This window comes from Pterocles gutturalis, unplaced genomic scaffold (assembly GCF_000699245.1).
Source record: "Pterocles gutturalis isolate BGI_N339 unplaced genomic scaffold, ASM69924v1 scaffold9217, whole genome shotgun sequence".
In the NCBI taxonomy this organism is placed as follows: Eukaryota; Metazoa; Chordata; class Aves; order Pterocliformes; family Pteroclidae; genus Pterocles; species Pterocles gutturalis.
The window spans coordinates 7,150-22,906 of NW_010112724.1; the positions used below are offsets into that span (position 1 = coordinate 7,150).

A 15,757-nucleotide genomic window follows, 5' to 3' on the forward strand; every position below is an offset into this window, starting at 1 on the left:
GTAATCAAGATTAACCTAAGAGAAGGTTATAAAATGATCCACACCTACCTCTTGCGTGAAAGGATGCTGAAAGAGCGCAGTTCTGGTCCCTTTTTTTAATGCAGCCGACAGGCACAGCTAAGATGGAGCTTTCCTGCCATTGGCCAGAGCGGGATGCTGCTGACGACTTCCTTTCTGCTCATTTGCATCAAGCCCTCAGCCCCAGGAGTAAATCATTCAGAAATCTGACTCTTACTGTCAGGAACAAGAAGCCAAACCCCTTCTCACTCTCATTTTCGGGATGCTCTTTGTGCGTGAGGAGGTTGTGAGCAGAGAGGCGCGCTGGGACGTGATGGTGGCCGTGACCCCGCTTTGCTGTGCGCTGGAGAGCAGCCGGTCGAACCATGATGTTTGAAGTGTTAATATCTGCGGGCTGCAGCCTCGCCGCGCCAGTTAGACTTGTCGTGAACTGCAGCAGGCTGTAGCCAGGCAGATTAACCAAGATAATCTTCTCAATTCAATTGACAGAGCAAATACATGATAAGTCATCTTAACTATTTGTTGTGCCTCGGAATTTATTTCAGTCACTTTAGGTCTCTTGTTACACGTATGATTTTTCATTTATAAAATGTCCTTTATAGACATTATTTTTTAATGATTAAAGGGGATCTCATAGGGGAAAACCCCTCCAGGCTGTATTTTCAGGGAGAGATGGCTTTTTTTTTTTTCCTTCCTTTTTCTGTCTTAATTCAGTAACCAGAATAAATTGCACTTCATAGCTGGAGTTACACTGATTCTTCTGCATTAATTCTAGAATTGTTGAACTACGTAAAGCCTCCAGTACGATGTCACATCATAGCTTCACCTCTACCAGTCACCAGGTTACAGATTTGATGTTTGTTCCTTAACCATTGTGTTTTTTACTGTACTAGCACTGGTTTCCACAAAACCTTCACAAAAATTACCAAATGTGGATTTGTTTGAAATTTGACTACATCCAAAATTCCCACTTGGTAGTTGCCTCTTACAGTGACATACAGATCAGCTTAAAAGAAGGTTGAGATGCAATGGAACAGATGTGAAGAAAATTCACCTGATGCATCATGACTTGGGAACCTTCCTTTGGAGTTTCCTGTGCAGAACAGGGCAGAGGCGTCTCAATTTAAACACAGTGGATGCAAGTTATCTTCTTTCACCACCGCAGACCCCTGTGCTCTTCCACCCCTCCTCACCGCCACTCTCACTCGTACCCTCCAGCTGCAGAGCAAGGACTTTGCTCAGCAGCTCTGCTCAGCGCCGCTCCAGCCTGTCCCTCAGTTCATGCACTGACTTTAATTGTTCTTGTTCTCCCTCAACTGATTTTTCCACAGAAATAATAGAAGCTCAGTATCTCCGAGATATCTACTGTCCCGTCAACTTTGTTTAGGAATCACCAGTGGATTAAAAAATTCCTGTAGTGGCAAAGGGGGAATTTTGTTTTTCTGGAGTAGCTGAAATTCTGCAAAGCTGTTACCATTAAGTTGGAGCAGCATGTTGCTGGTAATGGGCCTGTGGCTTTTGATAGCGGTCTGTGGCTATTTCTGCTTAATGCACTGTGCTATAAAATTAATAAAAAGCCATTAACAACCTTGCAAGAATTTTTGAAACAAGCTTTACGCAGCAGCAAACCTCATGATACATTAAGACAGAAGCAGACTTGGCAGCAGAGAGGATGCTGAGTTGCTGTTCCAGTGGAGCAATGCACTGAGTTGAATTGTTTAGAATATCAATTCTCCACTAAGAGCTACTTCAAATTTAAAAAAAAAAAAAAAAAAGCGCAGCACACCAAGCACAGCCAGTGGAACTGGTGAATACCGTTTGGGATTAAGTGAAACTTTCTGCTCATCTCTCTGTGGGTCTGAATCGAATTTCTGTCCGTAGCTGTAGTTCTGAAAGCCTGTGGAAGCAGAGGGAGAAAGAGACAGAGCGCAGAGCCAGCAGGGTGTTGTTGAAGCAGTGTTTAATTGTTTGTGTTCTCCTTTTGTAGATCACAGCAATGGATCCTTTAACTTGAAAGCCCTTTCAGGAGGCTCTGGCTACAAGTTTGGAGTCCTTGCTAAAATCGTGAATTATATGAAGGTACAGTGTTTTGATGTAAAATTACAATGTTTTGAAATACTTTAGTTACTTAGTCTCCTGTGGTAGCTAAAAAATGATAAATATTTCAAACTCTCAAATTCTTTTACTGTAAGAGTGAGAATTGCAAGAAACTGTTAAATTCAGTGCTGTTGGTAAACAAAATGGTAAGCATATTGTTCCATCACTGAAATCCTCCCTATTCCAGGTCACTTTAAAACTAGGAGAATGGTTTTTATTTGCCTCAGACATAGGATTTGGAAGATGTTGTCAGCTTTTAGGATTCATGAGCTATTTATCAAACCAACTTGTAATTTGGTGCTTGACAGATGACTTTGTCATCAACCTCAGCTGGTACTAACTAATTTTTTTCCTCAAATTCTCAAAAACCTCAACTTGCAACTCATGTGCTATGTGTATTGTGTCTGTCCCGGTTTTGTCATCCCATTGTACCAATTTTAGTTACCTTATGATAATTGAGTCACTGAATAAAATAAGTACAGAGCTCTAATAGATCCTGTTTACTTTTCCAGACACGGCACCAGCGTGGTGATACACATCCATTAACCCTAGAAGAGATTTTGGATGAAACACAGCATTTAGATATTGGACTCAAACAGAAACAATGGTTAATGAGCGAGGTACAGAAAACATATGCTTAGATTTTAATTGGAGATCAAAGGTTTATGATAAACCTGAATTGTGCACATTTATTTAATTACAAATATATAATCCCCCCCTTTAAGTGACTATGTTGATTCACGTCTGTCTATTTTGTACCTCCTGCTGTTGAGGTAACTGAAATGAAAGCTATTCTGACATCTTTAAAGACCAATTAGAATTGTTACACAGAGAGTATATTTTATGTCAAGTGAATTTATTCATTACTAATTTTATATAAATAAGCTGGTTTTCTTGGTGGAGACCTCTTCCAATATTGAGGATGTTAAACTAAATTAACTACGTGGAAGGAGTCTGGCACAACATTCATAGGCTTACAGGTCTTTGTTACTTACTGGTGGCTTAGTTACGTGGTGTTACTTAGGCTCACCCTGGATGCTGGGTTTCAAACTCAGGTGTCCAAACCAACAGCTTTAACGTGTGGCTGATGTGCTCTAGCTGCTCAAAAGCACACTAGAAAAAAAATACTAATGTGCTCTTTTTTTAAGGTTTAAAATTTATGTCACTGTTACAGGCTCTAGTCAACAATCCAAAAATAGAAGTTGTAGATGGGAAGTACGCTTTCAAACCCAAGTACAACTTGAAAGATAAGAAGGCTCTGCTCAGGCTCTTGGACAAGCATGACCAGCGAGGGTTGGGAGGAATCCTTTTAGAAGACATTGAGGAGGGGCTACCCAACGCACAGAAAGCCATAAAGGTGAGTAGCACGTGTCTGCGATTCAGCGAACCCATTCCGGTTAGCTTCTCAAAGGGGAGGTAGAGGCTAAGAGAGAATTTTCTCATGAGTTGTTTCTGTCCTTTTGACAACTGAAAGGCCATTTAGAAGGTCTAATATTGTAGCTTTTTCTGTATTTCATCCTTTAGTTTCAGATTTTTCTTGATGTCTCAGCACAGCTGTCAAAGCTCTTTCTCACAGAAGACTCTTCATCTCCCACATTCCAGCTGCAGGCATTTCGTTCTGCCTTTACACCTTGATCTCGGTCCTGCATACCTCATCTTAGATTTATTAGCGTGCTTGTCATTGGTGTCTGCTTCGGATGCTTTTCATTGCCAGTGACTTTGCTGCTTCTCTAGTTGTTGTGCTTTTTGTAAGCACAAGATCCAGGTCTGTTGTTCAAGTTGGAATCCTTATTCTTGTAAACAAAGTGATTTTGAGTTGTCCTTTTGCATTTGTTTTTGAGGCTTTAGGGGACCAGATCATCTTTGTTAATCGCCCTGATAAGAAGAAGATTCTTTTCTACAATGACAAGAGCTGTCAGTTTACTGTGGATGAAGGTAGGTGTTTGTTTACATAGGTTTCCCTGATTGTTTATTTGAATTCCTCTTAAGCACCTATATGTATAAGCAATCTTCAGGTAGAGCAGTCTTTTAAGGTGGTAATGAAATAGGAGGTATATCCAGATGTTAAGAGAATGGTTTATGGTTAACACAAGGCTGACAAGACCAGTGAGTGGGTTCAGGGGTAATATCCTCTCTTTTATGGAACATACATTGGAAGATGGCAGCAAGTTCTCTTCAAGTGTAGCAGTACAGAAGAGACTAAAAACACCCTGACTGTGACCTAAAATGGCATCTAACATTTTGCTGTATAAAGGGCAGCCAAAAAAACCCAAAAGAATGGCTTGTGGGTGAAAGTTTGTTGCTTTTTTTCCAGTTTATTAACCATGTGCCTTTTATTGGTGAACGCGACGAGAAGCCACAAGTGGAACAAAACGAGGAAGCAAACAGGGAGGAGATGAGAGCAAAAGTCCTGAGAAGAGGTAGTTTACAACTGGGAGGAGAGTGCAGATGTGGGGTAGTGCTGCTGCCCAGAGCTGGAGTGGGTTTGGGATTTCAGTTTTCTGCCTAACAAATAGTGGTGGAATCCTCTGCTGCAATCTGCCTGTTCATGCACAGAAATAAATTACACAAATCGGGGTGTGTTCCAATAGTGACATTTATGCCAGCATCAGATACCTGTAAGTACAGAAAGGAGAAGGCAATCTGTGTCAAAAGACCTGATTTTAAATGGCTCAACAACACCGAACGCTTCCTGTTGTTAACATGCTGTTCTTGTAACGTACCACATGAAGCCATCTGATCATACAATGTCACATTATGGTAAAAAAGGGGAAGAGTTTTGATAGCAACTTGAACTATTTATTTATTGCTCTGTTTACAGGACCATAGAACAAAGCATAAAGCTCTTTTTCTTTGACTGTCTCGGAGAGGCTCTTTATTTTCAGTAGAATTAAGCAACTGGAAATCTGTATCATTAACTTATTTGTTTTGTACCACACTTGAACTCTCAGTAATAATAGCTTTCTTCCACAAAGATAATTAAGTAGATATGACACCCACTGCATTTAAAAAATATAAAAAATCTTTCCAAATATTGTAGTTAATCTCTTGTTAAACCATAATTTCTGTCACTTCTTGATAGTGGCAGTGGGAACTGTGTGTGAAATGCAGAATTATAAGCCTTTAGTCTGCATTCGCTGGGGAATTCATAGCCTCCCAAATGCCAGTGAGTTTGCCATTAACACTGTCATCCTGTTCATCCAGTCCATCAGCCCACAGTTTTTAGGGATCGTAAAATGGCCAAAACATTTACTATTCCAGTAATGGTTAAGACAAAGTTTTTAAGTTTTCAGGAGCTACTGATTGTATTACAGTCAACAATTGCTGATAATTTCTTCTTCTGCAATTCTTTCCTGATAAATGGCTTAGCCCAGGGAGATCTGGTTCCTGTTGCTCATAGTTTGTTGTAACTCCAGGATTAGCTGGAGTTTAATGAAAGAGCCCATTTTATTAAGACATAGCAAAAGACAGCTGCCAGCTCTTCATGAGATAGTCAGTATAAATCCCAGGCTGTTCATATCCGATACCTTATATTTTAGCCCACCCAGCACTGCTCTGTGTTTAGGAACAAGCAATGCAGGCCATAGCTATGAAAGGAGGGAAAAGGTTAAAAAAAAAAAAAACCACAAACAAACAAACAAAAAACCTCAGAGTCCCTCAAAACAAAGTGTTTGAGCCTGTTTTGCTCAATTCCCCGATGCAGGAAGGATTTAAGCCTGCAGGGTCTGTAATGAAGGCACCCATAACGTGCAGTGTTTGTGGTTCAAGGTGGCTTTGCTTTCCTCCATCCGCAGGTGGCAGCATGTTCCCATCTGATCAGAAAGTTGGGGTTTTTTTTTTGTTCTCTTCCTGCTGGTTTTGGTTTCTGTTTTCCCACTGGTGATGGTGCTTTGTTCTGAGAGGGCACGAGAATACTTTCTGTTTTGCAAATTTTCTCATCTGTCTGCCTATGCCACAACTCTTAAAACAACCCGGAGTGGGTTCACTTACTTATTGCAGCTGGAACGGGTCCTTTTCCAACTGTGTTATCCTATGATGGAGAAAACCTATCCTTCCTGAGCAGCTGCACTTTATGATTCCTCCCAGAGCACCAGGAACATGTCTCTTAGGGAGCCATTGGCAGAATTGTCTGCACACGGGATGAGTTATGACACATTTCTGCGTTAGCAGTGCTATTTCAGCTCATTATCTCCAGCAATGTTAAAACAAAGTTTTTAGAAGGCTGCAAAATAAGCCTTGAAGTGTCATCAGACTCTTTGATCTAGCGGCTGATGACAGTTCAAAATGTGTTTCTAGTTTAATGTTTATCCTTAGGAATAAGGGCTCTGCGCTGCTCAGTGCCTGGTTCTGCCATACGACACTCTCCCGTTTTGAACATATGTTGGCTGGGATGAATATCCTCTAAAAGTTAAGGTGTCCTCTCCTGCTGCTGTCTGAGCTCCATCAGTAGAGAAACAGGAGCTGCCGGGGCAATCTGGAGGTTGCTGTCTCAAGTAATGGGAGGAACTGCTTTCTGGCACGGCTGATCTCTGCCCTGACTGCAGTTGTTTTGGTGGCTGAACAAGCTTTTCTTTCTCCCCTTTTGAAAATAAATCCCCATGTACTGCAGCAGCGGTGCAGTACTGGTATATTGTGATCTCCAGGGTATTGGAGAAGGTTTTTGCAGTAAGGAACAGCTTTTGTTCTTCCTTTTATGTGATTAGCCAAGGAAGGTTCAGATTGCATGTGTTCTTTCTTGACTTCCTGGCTAATTAATCTTCTGTCAGTAGTGTGTAACTGAAAGCGTTTATAAAAGCCAGGCTAGATTTCAGGTGCTCCAGCCAAGCAAAGCTGCCTTTTTGTGCTGGGCCTAAGCACTCTGCACGTGAACCAAGCTTTCACCCCGTGCCAGCTGAATGCTGAAAGGCCAGTCTGATTGCTTAAGTGGTAGAGATGGTTATCTTTCACGTCTGAATGCAATAAAGGAAGTATTTTAATGCCTAAAAATTTGGATACTTAATTATACACGTTTTTAATATTCTTCCTCAGCACCTGTGAAGAGATGTAAAGAATGGCCAAAACCTCTTCAGTTTAACAGGATAAAAAATGCGTGGGATCAGTAATGACTTACCACTCTGGCTTTGAATTCCAAGGGGCAGCAGAGGCATTAATATCAAGCGCCTTTTGCTGCTGGTGTAAATCTCATCCTGTGCTCTCTGGGGCTGTTACGAAGCAGGACTCCATCTTCCCCGCTCCTCCCTTGTTGCTTCCCTTCTGCCCTGTTATTGTCTGTTCTTGTCCTGTGCTCCGTTTTTGGCTCATCTCAGTGCAGGTTTTTAAGCTGTTTTTAATCTCAGACAGATTTTATTACCAGCATGATTTAGCAGTTTATCTCCAGAAGCCATCTCAACCTCTTTGCAAGAGCAGGTGAGGCGGTCAGAAGTGCGGGCTGAGCTGCGCTGAACTCGCCGGGCAGCCATTCACCCGTGACTTTGTTCCACAAATGTAAGCGTTTATTTTAGCGATCGAGTTGCAAGATCTTCCGTATAGGATTTGTTCATAGTCCAGCCAAGACACTGAGCACCTGTCTCAGGTACCAGGATCACAACTTTCTGCCTTTTCTGGGGAAGATCTGCATTGACATCAGGACTGAAAAGTTCTCTGCTGAAAACACACACGTCTCCTTGAGGGTTCACAGCACCTGTCTTGCTTTGGCCAGAAACTCTTTGGAAATTTCCCCCCAAAGCATCTTTTTCTGGGCTCCATCTTGTCACCGTGGGCTAAGCAGCAGGAGGAATTGCCAGCTTCTCTGCATGCAGCCTGCTGCAGTCGGGTGAAGCCTCGCTGCCTCAGCAACTGGACCGGGTTGGTGGTTTTTTTTTCCTTCCATAGCTATGACATGCTTGTTCTGACTGACCTGCCAAAGAGTCTGGTGGATCTGATAGAAGAGTCTCTCACCCTCTCCAGGCTCTGATGGTGTAAGGATTACCTAGCGGTGGACAGGACATGGAGGAGGAAGATTGGATGTGCTGTGTAACTGTAACGGTTACGTGCGCTGCAGGAAGAGCCCCTTCTCCACGCCTGGCTGAAGCATGGGGCGAACTTTCCACTCCAACAATCCCCTTCCCGCTCTCCACACCAACACTGAATGCTCTCTGCCCTGTCCACAGAGAAGAGAAAGACATCTGATATAGTGAAACCATCTCTAGGAACTGCCTGCTGTCACTGTTGTCTGCTCTTCAGACACATCAGCTCATCACAGCCGTTTCCTTTCTGTCCTCTCCCCTCCCTGGAGACAGGCCAGCCTGCTGCATCCTCCTGCCTGGCCAACCGGAACCGTGGACATGGCTCCAGAGGCGATGGGGGACGGCGATCAGATTGTCAGATGGCATTTCCTCCTCCCTGGCCCCTCTCATGATCTCCTTTTTACAAGGGGTGACCCCTTTTGCTGCTTGGAGCCACAGCAAAGGCCAGGCTGACAGTATTTCAGATTCTCCTCAAAGAAGCTGGAGAAATCTCTTTCTCTTAGGTGAAGGGTATGAATTTTGAGGTGCAGAAATGCCATAGCTACAAACACAGAGGGTTGCTTCTTGAGACCTGTAGCCACCACCAGCTTTTCCCATCGCTTCTCACGTTGCAGGGAGGATGTCGCAATAATTCAGACAGCGTATTCCCAAGGTCTAAACTTTCAGTGGCTGGGAGGCGCGTAGTCCTTGGAGACTTCGGAATAGGTCTGACAGGTAATGTGGAGATGGTTCAGTGCCAGCCAGACAGCTGCTCTCTTTCTTCCCGTTCTTGCGTTTAGCTCAGTGTCGGGTGTTAGGCTGAATCGGTTTTGTGATGAGATGATAGATGTATCTCCTTTTCCCTTTTGATGGCACCCTAAAGACAAACCGCTAGCGTGCACAGCCCTCTGAAGGGTGGCAGAGTATTTCCAGGGGACTGTGCTGTTGTGTCTTCCCCCTTTCCTGGGCATTGAGGTATTTTAACTCCCTTCAGCATGGGGAAAAAGGTTCTTTTGCAGTTACCACAATCAAAGCAATAGTGCTGGAAAGAGCCTGATTTATGAAGGAATTTTTAGATGGAGTTGCAGAATCCTGTATAGTGGCTCTGGTGGGGCCAATTAGTGGATTAAATTCTCTGTAGGTAAAGTCCATTTTAGCTTTGCAGTTTTCATTTTTGGTGATGGCTACATTCGTATTTCTTGGCCAAGTTTAAAAGGGGAATGTGAAGCTGTAATGGTGGTATAACCACTGCATTACAAGAAATGCAAAATGCTGTGGTTAGATATTAACCACGATCGGCACTTACGTGCATGTTGATCCTTGAAGAGCTGAACATTTATTTTCTAGTGTTTAATTTTTCACTTCTGTTCCCTAGAAGAATGCAGACCAGTTTAACCTTGAGCACCTCTACTCAGCCTTTTTTTTTTTTGCACTGGGGCATATTTGTCTATGTATCATGACCTCTAATAAGGAGACACATCGTTTGTAGCAGAACATCATCAATACAAGGACACTGTCATGTAAAAGTTCAGAGTTACCAAGTCTCTCGTGTGCTATCGCCCAGTGTACACGTGCCTGTCGTGCATCTGGGAGGACGGACCTGCACCTCTTCAGCTCCCCCGGGGGTTGTCTGTGCAGAGCCAAAGGCAGCGTAGCGCAACACAACCACCACGTATCTCCAGCTGGGGTCTGTTTAGCAGTCACGCTTTTATGTGCAGCCTTGTCACTTAACGTCTGAACTGCAGGAACGCCTGATTTGAAATACGGCTCCTCACAAAGTACAGCTCTGCATTTACCTATCGCTTGATGCGTCTTTCCAAGCACCGCTGCGTCTCGGTGTCCAGCTCGGCTGTCGATGACAAGGAGGGGACATGAATAGAAAGGAAATAGTTCGAGAGAGCATATTCTGCGCAGTCCAGAGGATGCAGAAGGACCCTCGCCCAGGCTTCTGCTGTTAAGGCTTAATCTGAGTGCTCCTTGCTGAGAAATCTCTCTCATGCGTGTTTGACTTTGATCATAACACCACCTTCTCCACCTGCTGCAGCAGGATGGGGTGAGAGCTGATCTGTGAGAGCAGGCGCCGCCAGCTATGCCAAAAGCAAGGAATCGCACCCAGAATGGATGAGCAGACAGAGAGTCTTGACTCCAGTGTCAGTCCTTGCATTAAGTTCCCTGAAAACTCCAGTCTGCACGATCCCACTGTGCTGTACAGCCTGTGTGAGAGGCTGGCTACCTGGCTCTCCGCCTAACCGAGACAGGTGTTTTGGCAGGATTTAGATCTCTCCAAAAATGCTGCATTACCAAAAACGAACATTGTTGTTCTGCACTGGCAAAATTCCTTTGTTTCCTGGAAAGCTTGAACAGCCCCTTAGGGTTGGCAATGGGCAGAAGGGAGAGACCTGAGGCTGGAAGCGTGTACTTCCGTAGAAAAGCAAGAGGTGTTGGGAAGGGAATCGGTCCAAGCGCAGGAACCGAGGCTGTTCCTTATGCCTGTTGTACTGTGCCCTTTGGTTGCAGCGTGTCTGGAGCCGGTGTATCTGTGGCAGACCGTCCCTGGAGCGTTTCATCGCCTGCTGCACAGGACAACTTCTGAAGCATGCAGAAGCTGTGGTTGTTTTGACAACTGTATACTAAATTTATCTGGAAATAAAGGGAAAAATGTAGCCTTGCGTTGCTATGTGTGCCTCGTGTTTTATTTATAGTTTGTTAGCCAAACCTGCTGACAGGATATATCTGACTTACTGCCTGGGGAATGAAGGGAGGTGGGATCGTACCAGCCGCTGCCTGGAGAAGGCATTCCAGAGGCTCTGCGAAACTTCGCATGAGGCAGAAAGCGTGCAGGCAGATGGCAGCTGCTCTAATTAAGACTTACTGTCTCTGTCTTTTTTTCCTGCTGCTGTGGCTTTTAAGGTATCTTTCTTCTTTTTAACACCAGAGGAATTTTAGTGATTTATTATCTGTACAGCGCAGTGTGTATTATATTACAGTGATAAACGAGCTTAAACCCGCTGAACTAAATGTCTTGAATCTCGAGTAAATTGGACGATGAGATGACAAGTCTCCCAGGACAATGGCAGCTGAAGATGTGTAAATTAAGTTGCCATTTGTGGTTAGTTATTACCCTTCACCAAGATCTCTTGAACTGAGGCCTATAAAATACGCTGACAGTCTGCACAGCCAGGGAGATGCTAGGCAAAAAGAGAGGCTGTAGGGAATTAAAATTAAAAGCACAGGTCGCCCATGGGTGCTCCTGATGCTGCGGTGCAGTTAGCACAGATGAGAATCAGCTCATCTTTTCCCATTAAGCATTGGGGGTGTTTTGTTTGAAATAATCTGATCTTAATTTCCCTTTGTGCGGGGGCTTTGCCCAGGGTCTGTTCATTGGGATATAAAACGAGGGTTTCTTTGGTGTTCCAGAGTTTCAGAAGCTGTGGAGGAGCATTCCCGTGGATTCTATGGATGAGGAGAAAATTGAAGAGTATCTGAAGCGACAGGGTATTTCTTCCATGCAAGACGCTGGACCAAAGAAAATAGTAAGAGACACAAATTACAGATCTTTTTAAGAGATTCCCCCTTCCTGACCCCACAGTGTCAATTCCCAGATGTGTTGGTGAGCCTATGCCCAGCTGCTTTGTGTAGCTTGGGAAAGTGTGAGGGATTTGAAGAGGCTGCAAAAACTAATGCTGCAGGCAGCAGTCAATGTTTCTGTAACTTGTTGGAGCCAGCGTAATCCAAGCAGCATCAAGAAGAGGGCAAATGCCAGAAATCCCTGTGAGCTCCAAAGTAATGCATTAGGAGGAGAAGAATTGTTACTTTTTTGGGAGAAGGGTTCAGGGTTGGTTTTTTTTTCCCACTTTTCTGCTAAATAGCTTTGAAATCCTGGCAGGAACCTGCCTCCCACCGCACTCTTCCCCAAGCTGGGTGCAACATGCTCATGTTTTACTGAGAGGCCAGAACAGCTGCAAGCTCTCCAAAGGTGCTTCCTTCCTGGCTTCAAATAATTGTTTTACATTTATTCCTGTGTGATATACCATGGCTTTTCTCTGCTGCACCTGGCATCAAACTGTCCTTTCACGAGAGCCCTTCTGCACAGGACTCGTTCCTGGTTTCTGGTAGTCACTGCATTAGATATTTTAATACCTGTCATCATGCAGGCACTGCTCTGGGATTCCTCAAATGCTAAATGTGTCTGTGTGGATAGAATTATGGGCTGTGTAGCTGCACGGGAGTGTTTCGAAACTTCACTTCCAAACGTCAGGTTTACAACCATGCGTGGGATGCAGAGACTCAGCTGTGTCCCCAGCTCTGTCCCCGCTCTGTCCCCTAGGTCAGTCCCTAGCTGGATTTGAGCTGAACGCTGTCACTTGCAAAAACAAGCAAGCACCTTCCCGCCTGCCTGCCCCAGCTTCACGCAGGGCTCTTCCTGCAGCAGGGATGACTGGCGTAGCCTCGCACATCAGGTCAGATATCACAGCTGGAGGGCAGATCTTTTCACTACTGTTTATTTCCTCTCCTAGGCTCCGATTCAGAGGAGGAAGAAACCAGCTTCTCAGAAGAAACGTCGGTTCAAGACTCACAATGACCACTTGGCTGGAGTATTAAAAGATTACTCGGATGTTGTTCCTGGCAAACAGTGACCGGTTGAATTCTGGAGTAAACGTACATTTTTATACAGGCTTTTTGCCACTCGGGCTCAGTGCCTGCTTGCGGAAAGACTGACTGTATATAGTAATGTGATGTGTTTCCCCCATCCCAGCAACTGCCGAGGTGAAACAGGTCAGGTTAAGAGCAAGTAGGAACTACTACACTTAGAGGTTAATTTAATTAGCTAATGGGAAATGTGTCTTTAAGTAAGAGGTTCTCACCAGGCGCCTCTTGGCATAGAGTGATAAATGGTGCTCAGCATGTAATGGCAGCAGTTCCTGTTCAGTGCTTAACTCTGCTTTTACATGGCTTAATGGGTATTTACAAGGGGCTTTCTAGCACAATTGAGTACAGCATTTGTTTTACCTGTTTCAGGAAAATCTTTTCCTAAAATCACTGCAGGCAAATTTCTTTCACAGTCAAATACACCCACGGTTTGTCTGCTCCTTCCTTGCCATGGGATTGAGCTTTGCTGAGCAGCGGGGATATCTGAGGCTCAGACTCAGAAAAACACCCTCTCCCGAGCTCCCAGCAGGCTGCAGGATGGCAGTGCAGCTGTAGCTTCATAATGCTAACCAGAAATGGCCCTCGGCGGTGTCTCCTCACTGTGGTGGATGCACGTGTATTGCACAGTTCTGCTCTATGGACAGGAGGGAAATAAAATGACAGTGTAATACTGAAGCTTTTTTTTTTTTTAAATAAACTTAAAATGCTGGTTTCCAGTGTTGCTTCCCTAAATAATGAGAGAATCAAAGTCTTTTGTGCTTGTTGCTTTTTCCTTTTCAAGGAGGTAAAGGAATCTCTGTTATATTTTTATCTTCTCAATTACTTATTGTTCTGGGCTAACAGAGTCATCTTTTTATCCTTCGTGTTTGGGGGAGGGGGAAAACCACCTTAAATGAAAGCTCCTGTAGATGCCTGATGTTCTGTACTGCTACAGTGGAATGTAGCCAGATTATGTCCTCTTGGTAACTTACTTTTATGTACTGAACCAGAGTCAATCAGCGCTGATACTGTTTTCGTGGCACTGCGGGAGAGGAGCTGTTTCTCGGCTCTTCTGGGGTTCGGATCAGAGATAAAACAGGTGACGGCGACATCCCACCGACAGTGCACATGAGCTCTTGTCTTGCCTGATGTCGCAGGGGGTTGAAGCAGAGGCTGTCAGATCTGGACACGTGAACAGAGGAAGAATAAGGGTTTGTTTCTGTAGCACTGAACAATTTGTGTCTTGCGTGGGGAAGCACAGGAGGAGAAGGACACTTCTGGAAGTGTAGCATTTATCCTTCTGTGTAATACACCTGGTTTTAGAGAGCGCTCTTTCGAGAAACAGACAATACTTCCAGCATCGCACATATCAGCCCTAGTTAAAGAGTTGCTGAATGCCGGTAGGAGGCTTCTATTATTTTTTTTTAAATATCTATCTCTCTCATGCTTTTTTTATATACATATAAAAAAGCATGCTGCTCCAGCTAGTTTTAAAACTATTTTCCTTTACTATATCTTCCAGGTCAGCGCAAGTTTTAGTTTTCTGTTAGAGCTCTGCTTTAAAGCACCCGTGACACGCTTGCAGAACTGTTCACCTCTCTTCTGACATCTTCACTCAAAAAAAAAAAAAAAAAAGGTTCTCTTCCATCTGCTGCTTTTTTGAGCAGGTTTGTTTTGGGTTTTTTTGTACTGGTAATTGGAAGCAGAGCTGTTAGTGAGCTCTGAGTTGCCTTAGGTACCTTTGGGGGTCCTAATGGGGCAATTTCTCAGGCATCATCCTTTCTGCTCTGTGAACCGAAGTGTGAGATAGGCTCTCTGCTTTGTTTCTCCGCTGAAGTGATGGCAGGAGTAGGGGGATGCTAAAGAGAATGCCTCTGGCTACTTTCAAATATTAAAAATATGTTAAGTCAAAAAAACAGGGGAGCAGGAAAAGAAGCTTGACTACCAGCCCTGTGCTGGGCTGGTGTTGTCAGGCTGCAGTTTTCAAAGGAACAAAATGGTCCAGTTGGAAGGACTGGATTAGATGCTTTGTCTCACTGGAGGAAGTCCTCTCCTCTGCTGCACTAGCAGAGAGGGCATAATAAATTTTGCAGCTTGTTAGGGTCTAGTCTCAAAGCTTAAAAAGAGCTGAAGGGAAGCTCGCACGGACCCATTAGAGGCGGCAGGGAATATAGACAAGCAGTTGGGACGAAAACAAGTTCAGAAAATAAGAATGAGCTTCTCTCTTCTGTGTGGGTTTGAGGAGCTGGGGTTTGTTTGGCTGTTGAAGATGCCCCCAGCAGTCCTTAGGGGTTTTTTTTCTCTTAAAAAATCAAATGGTGGAACTTGAAAACATCTCAGACAGTATCAATGGGAGTCTGTTTGCTGAAAGTGTGTTAGTACCACTCCAGTCCACCTCATAATGTCCAAACCAGGCTTTTCGCTTGGCATAGCAGTTCCAGCTGTTAAAAACTTAAACCTACTCCATTTTCCTCCGGGGTGTTCTCATTTATTGTGTCTGGCAAGGTGGCTCTCCCAGTGGCCAAAACCATCATGCTCTCCGCTGGCTTTCTTTGGCAAACCCGTGTTCCCTGGGTCTGGCAGTGCGAAGGGCTGCTGAGAGGCATTGTGCTCTCTCTTGGGGGCATGTTATTCCATTTTTCTCTTCCTTCCCTGGCAGCGTCTGTGGCTAACCGGTGAGCTAGGGGGACTCAGGCTGTCCTTGACGCAGATGTGGCTCCTTCGTCCTGTGCATTTCAGGAAGGCTCTTTGGCAAACCCATCTCAGCGCCATCTCTGCCTGTCACTGCCAGGTGAGGACTTGCCCGAGGACTCACGGCTCCTCGCGTGATGTCCTGTCCAAAATAAAAGCACTGTTGTGTTTTTAAGATACACGTTGAATGGCCCAGGGGTGTCACACCTCTAAACATGGAGCTCTACTGGCTTCTCTCCTAAAAGTTGCTCTGACTGAAGAGTTATTCCACCTCCTCCTCCGTTACAGGGATCATTATGGAAGGGAATGGAAAGCAGCAGGACTCTGCATGGTTGAAT

At 44.4% G+C, this 15,757-nt stretch overlaps 1 protein-coding gene across 1 annotated transcript; it reads left to right on the top strand.

Annotated features, from left to right (window-relative positions):
• Positions 1 to 280: 280 nt before the first annotated feature.
• Positions 281 to 13,465, top strand: GTF2E2 (general transcription factor IIE, polypeptide 2, beta 34kDa). The gene is made up of 8 exons (XM_010074171.1): positions 281 to 375; positions 1,761 to 1,825; positions 2,006 to 2,097; positions 2,628 to 2,735; positions 3,290 to 3,472; positions 3,957 to 4,050; positions 11,517 to 11,632; positions 12,617 to 13,465. Exons 1-8 carry the CDS (start codon positions 281 to 283, stop codon positions 12,734 to 12,736), a joined length of 873 nt encoding a protein of 290 aa, XP_010072473.1. The 3' UTR covers positions 12,737 to 13,465.
• Positions 13,466 to 15,757: the final 2,292 nt, after the last annotated feature.

Excerpts from the sequence above, each read along its gene's own strand:
- GTF2E2 (XM_010074171.1), top strand. The coding sequence starts at position 281 with ATGCTCTTTGTGCGTGAGGAGGTTGTGAGCAGAGAGGCGCGCTGGGAC. Across the intron at positions 376-1,760 it reads TGTGCGCTGGAGAGCAGCCG|AGCTACTTCAAATTTAAAAA; the intron begins GTCGAACCATGA and ends TTCTCCACTAAG. Across the intron at positions 2,098-2,627 it reads AAATCGTGAATTATATGAAG|ACACGGCACCAGCGTGGTGA; the intron begins GTACAGTGTTTT and ends TTACTTTTCCAG.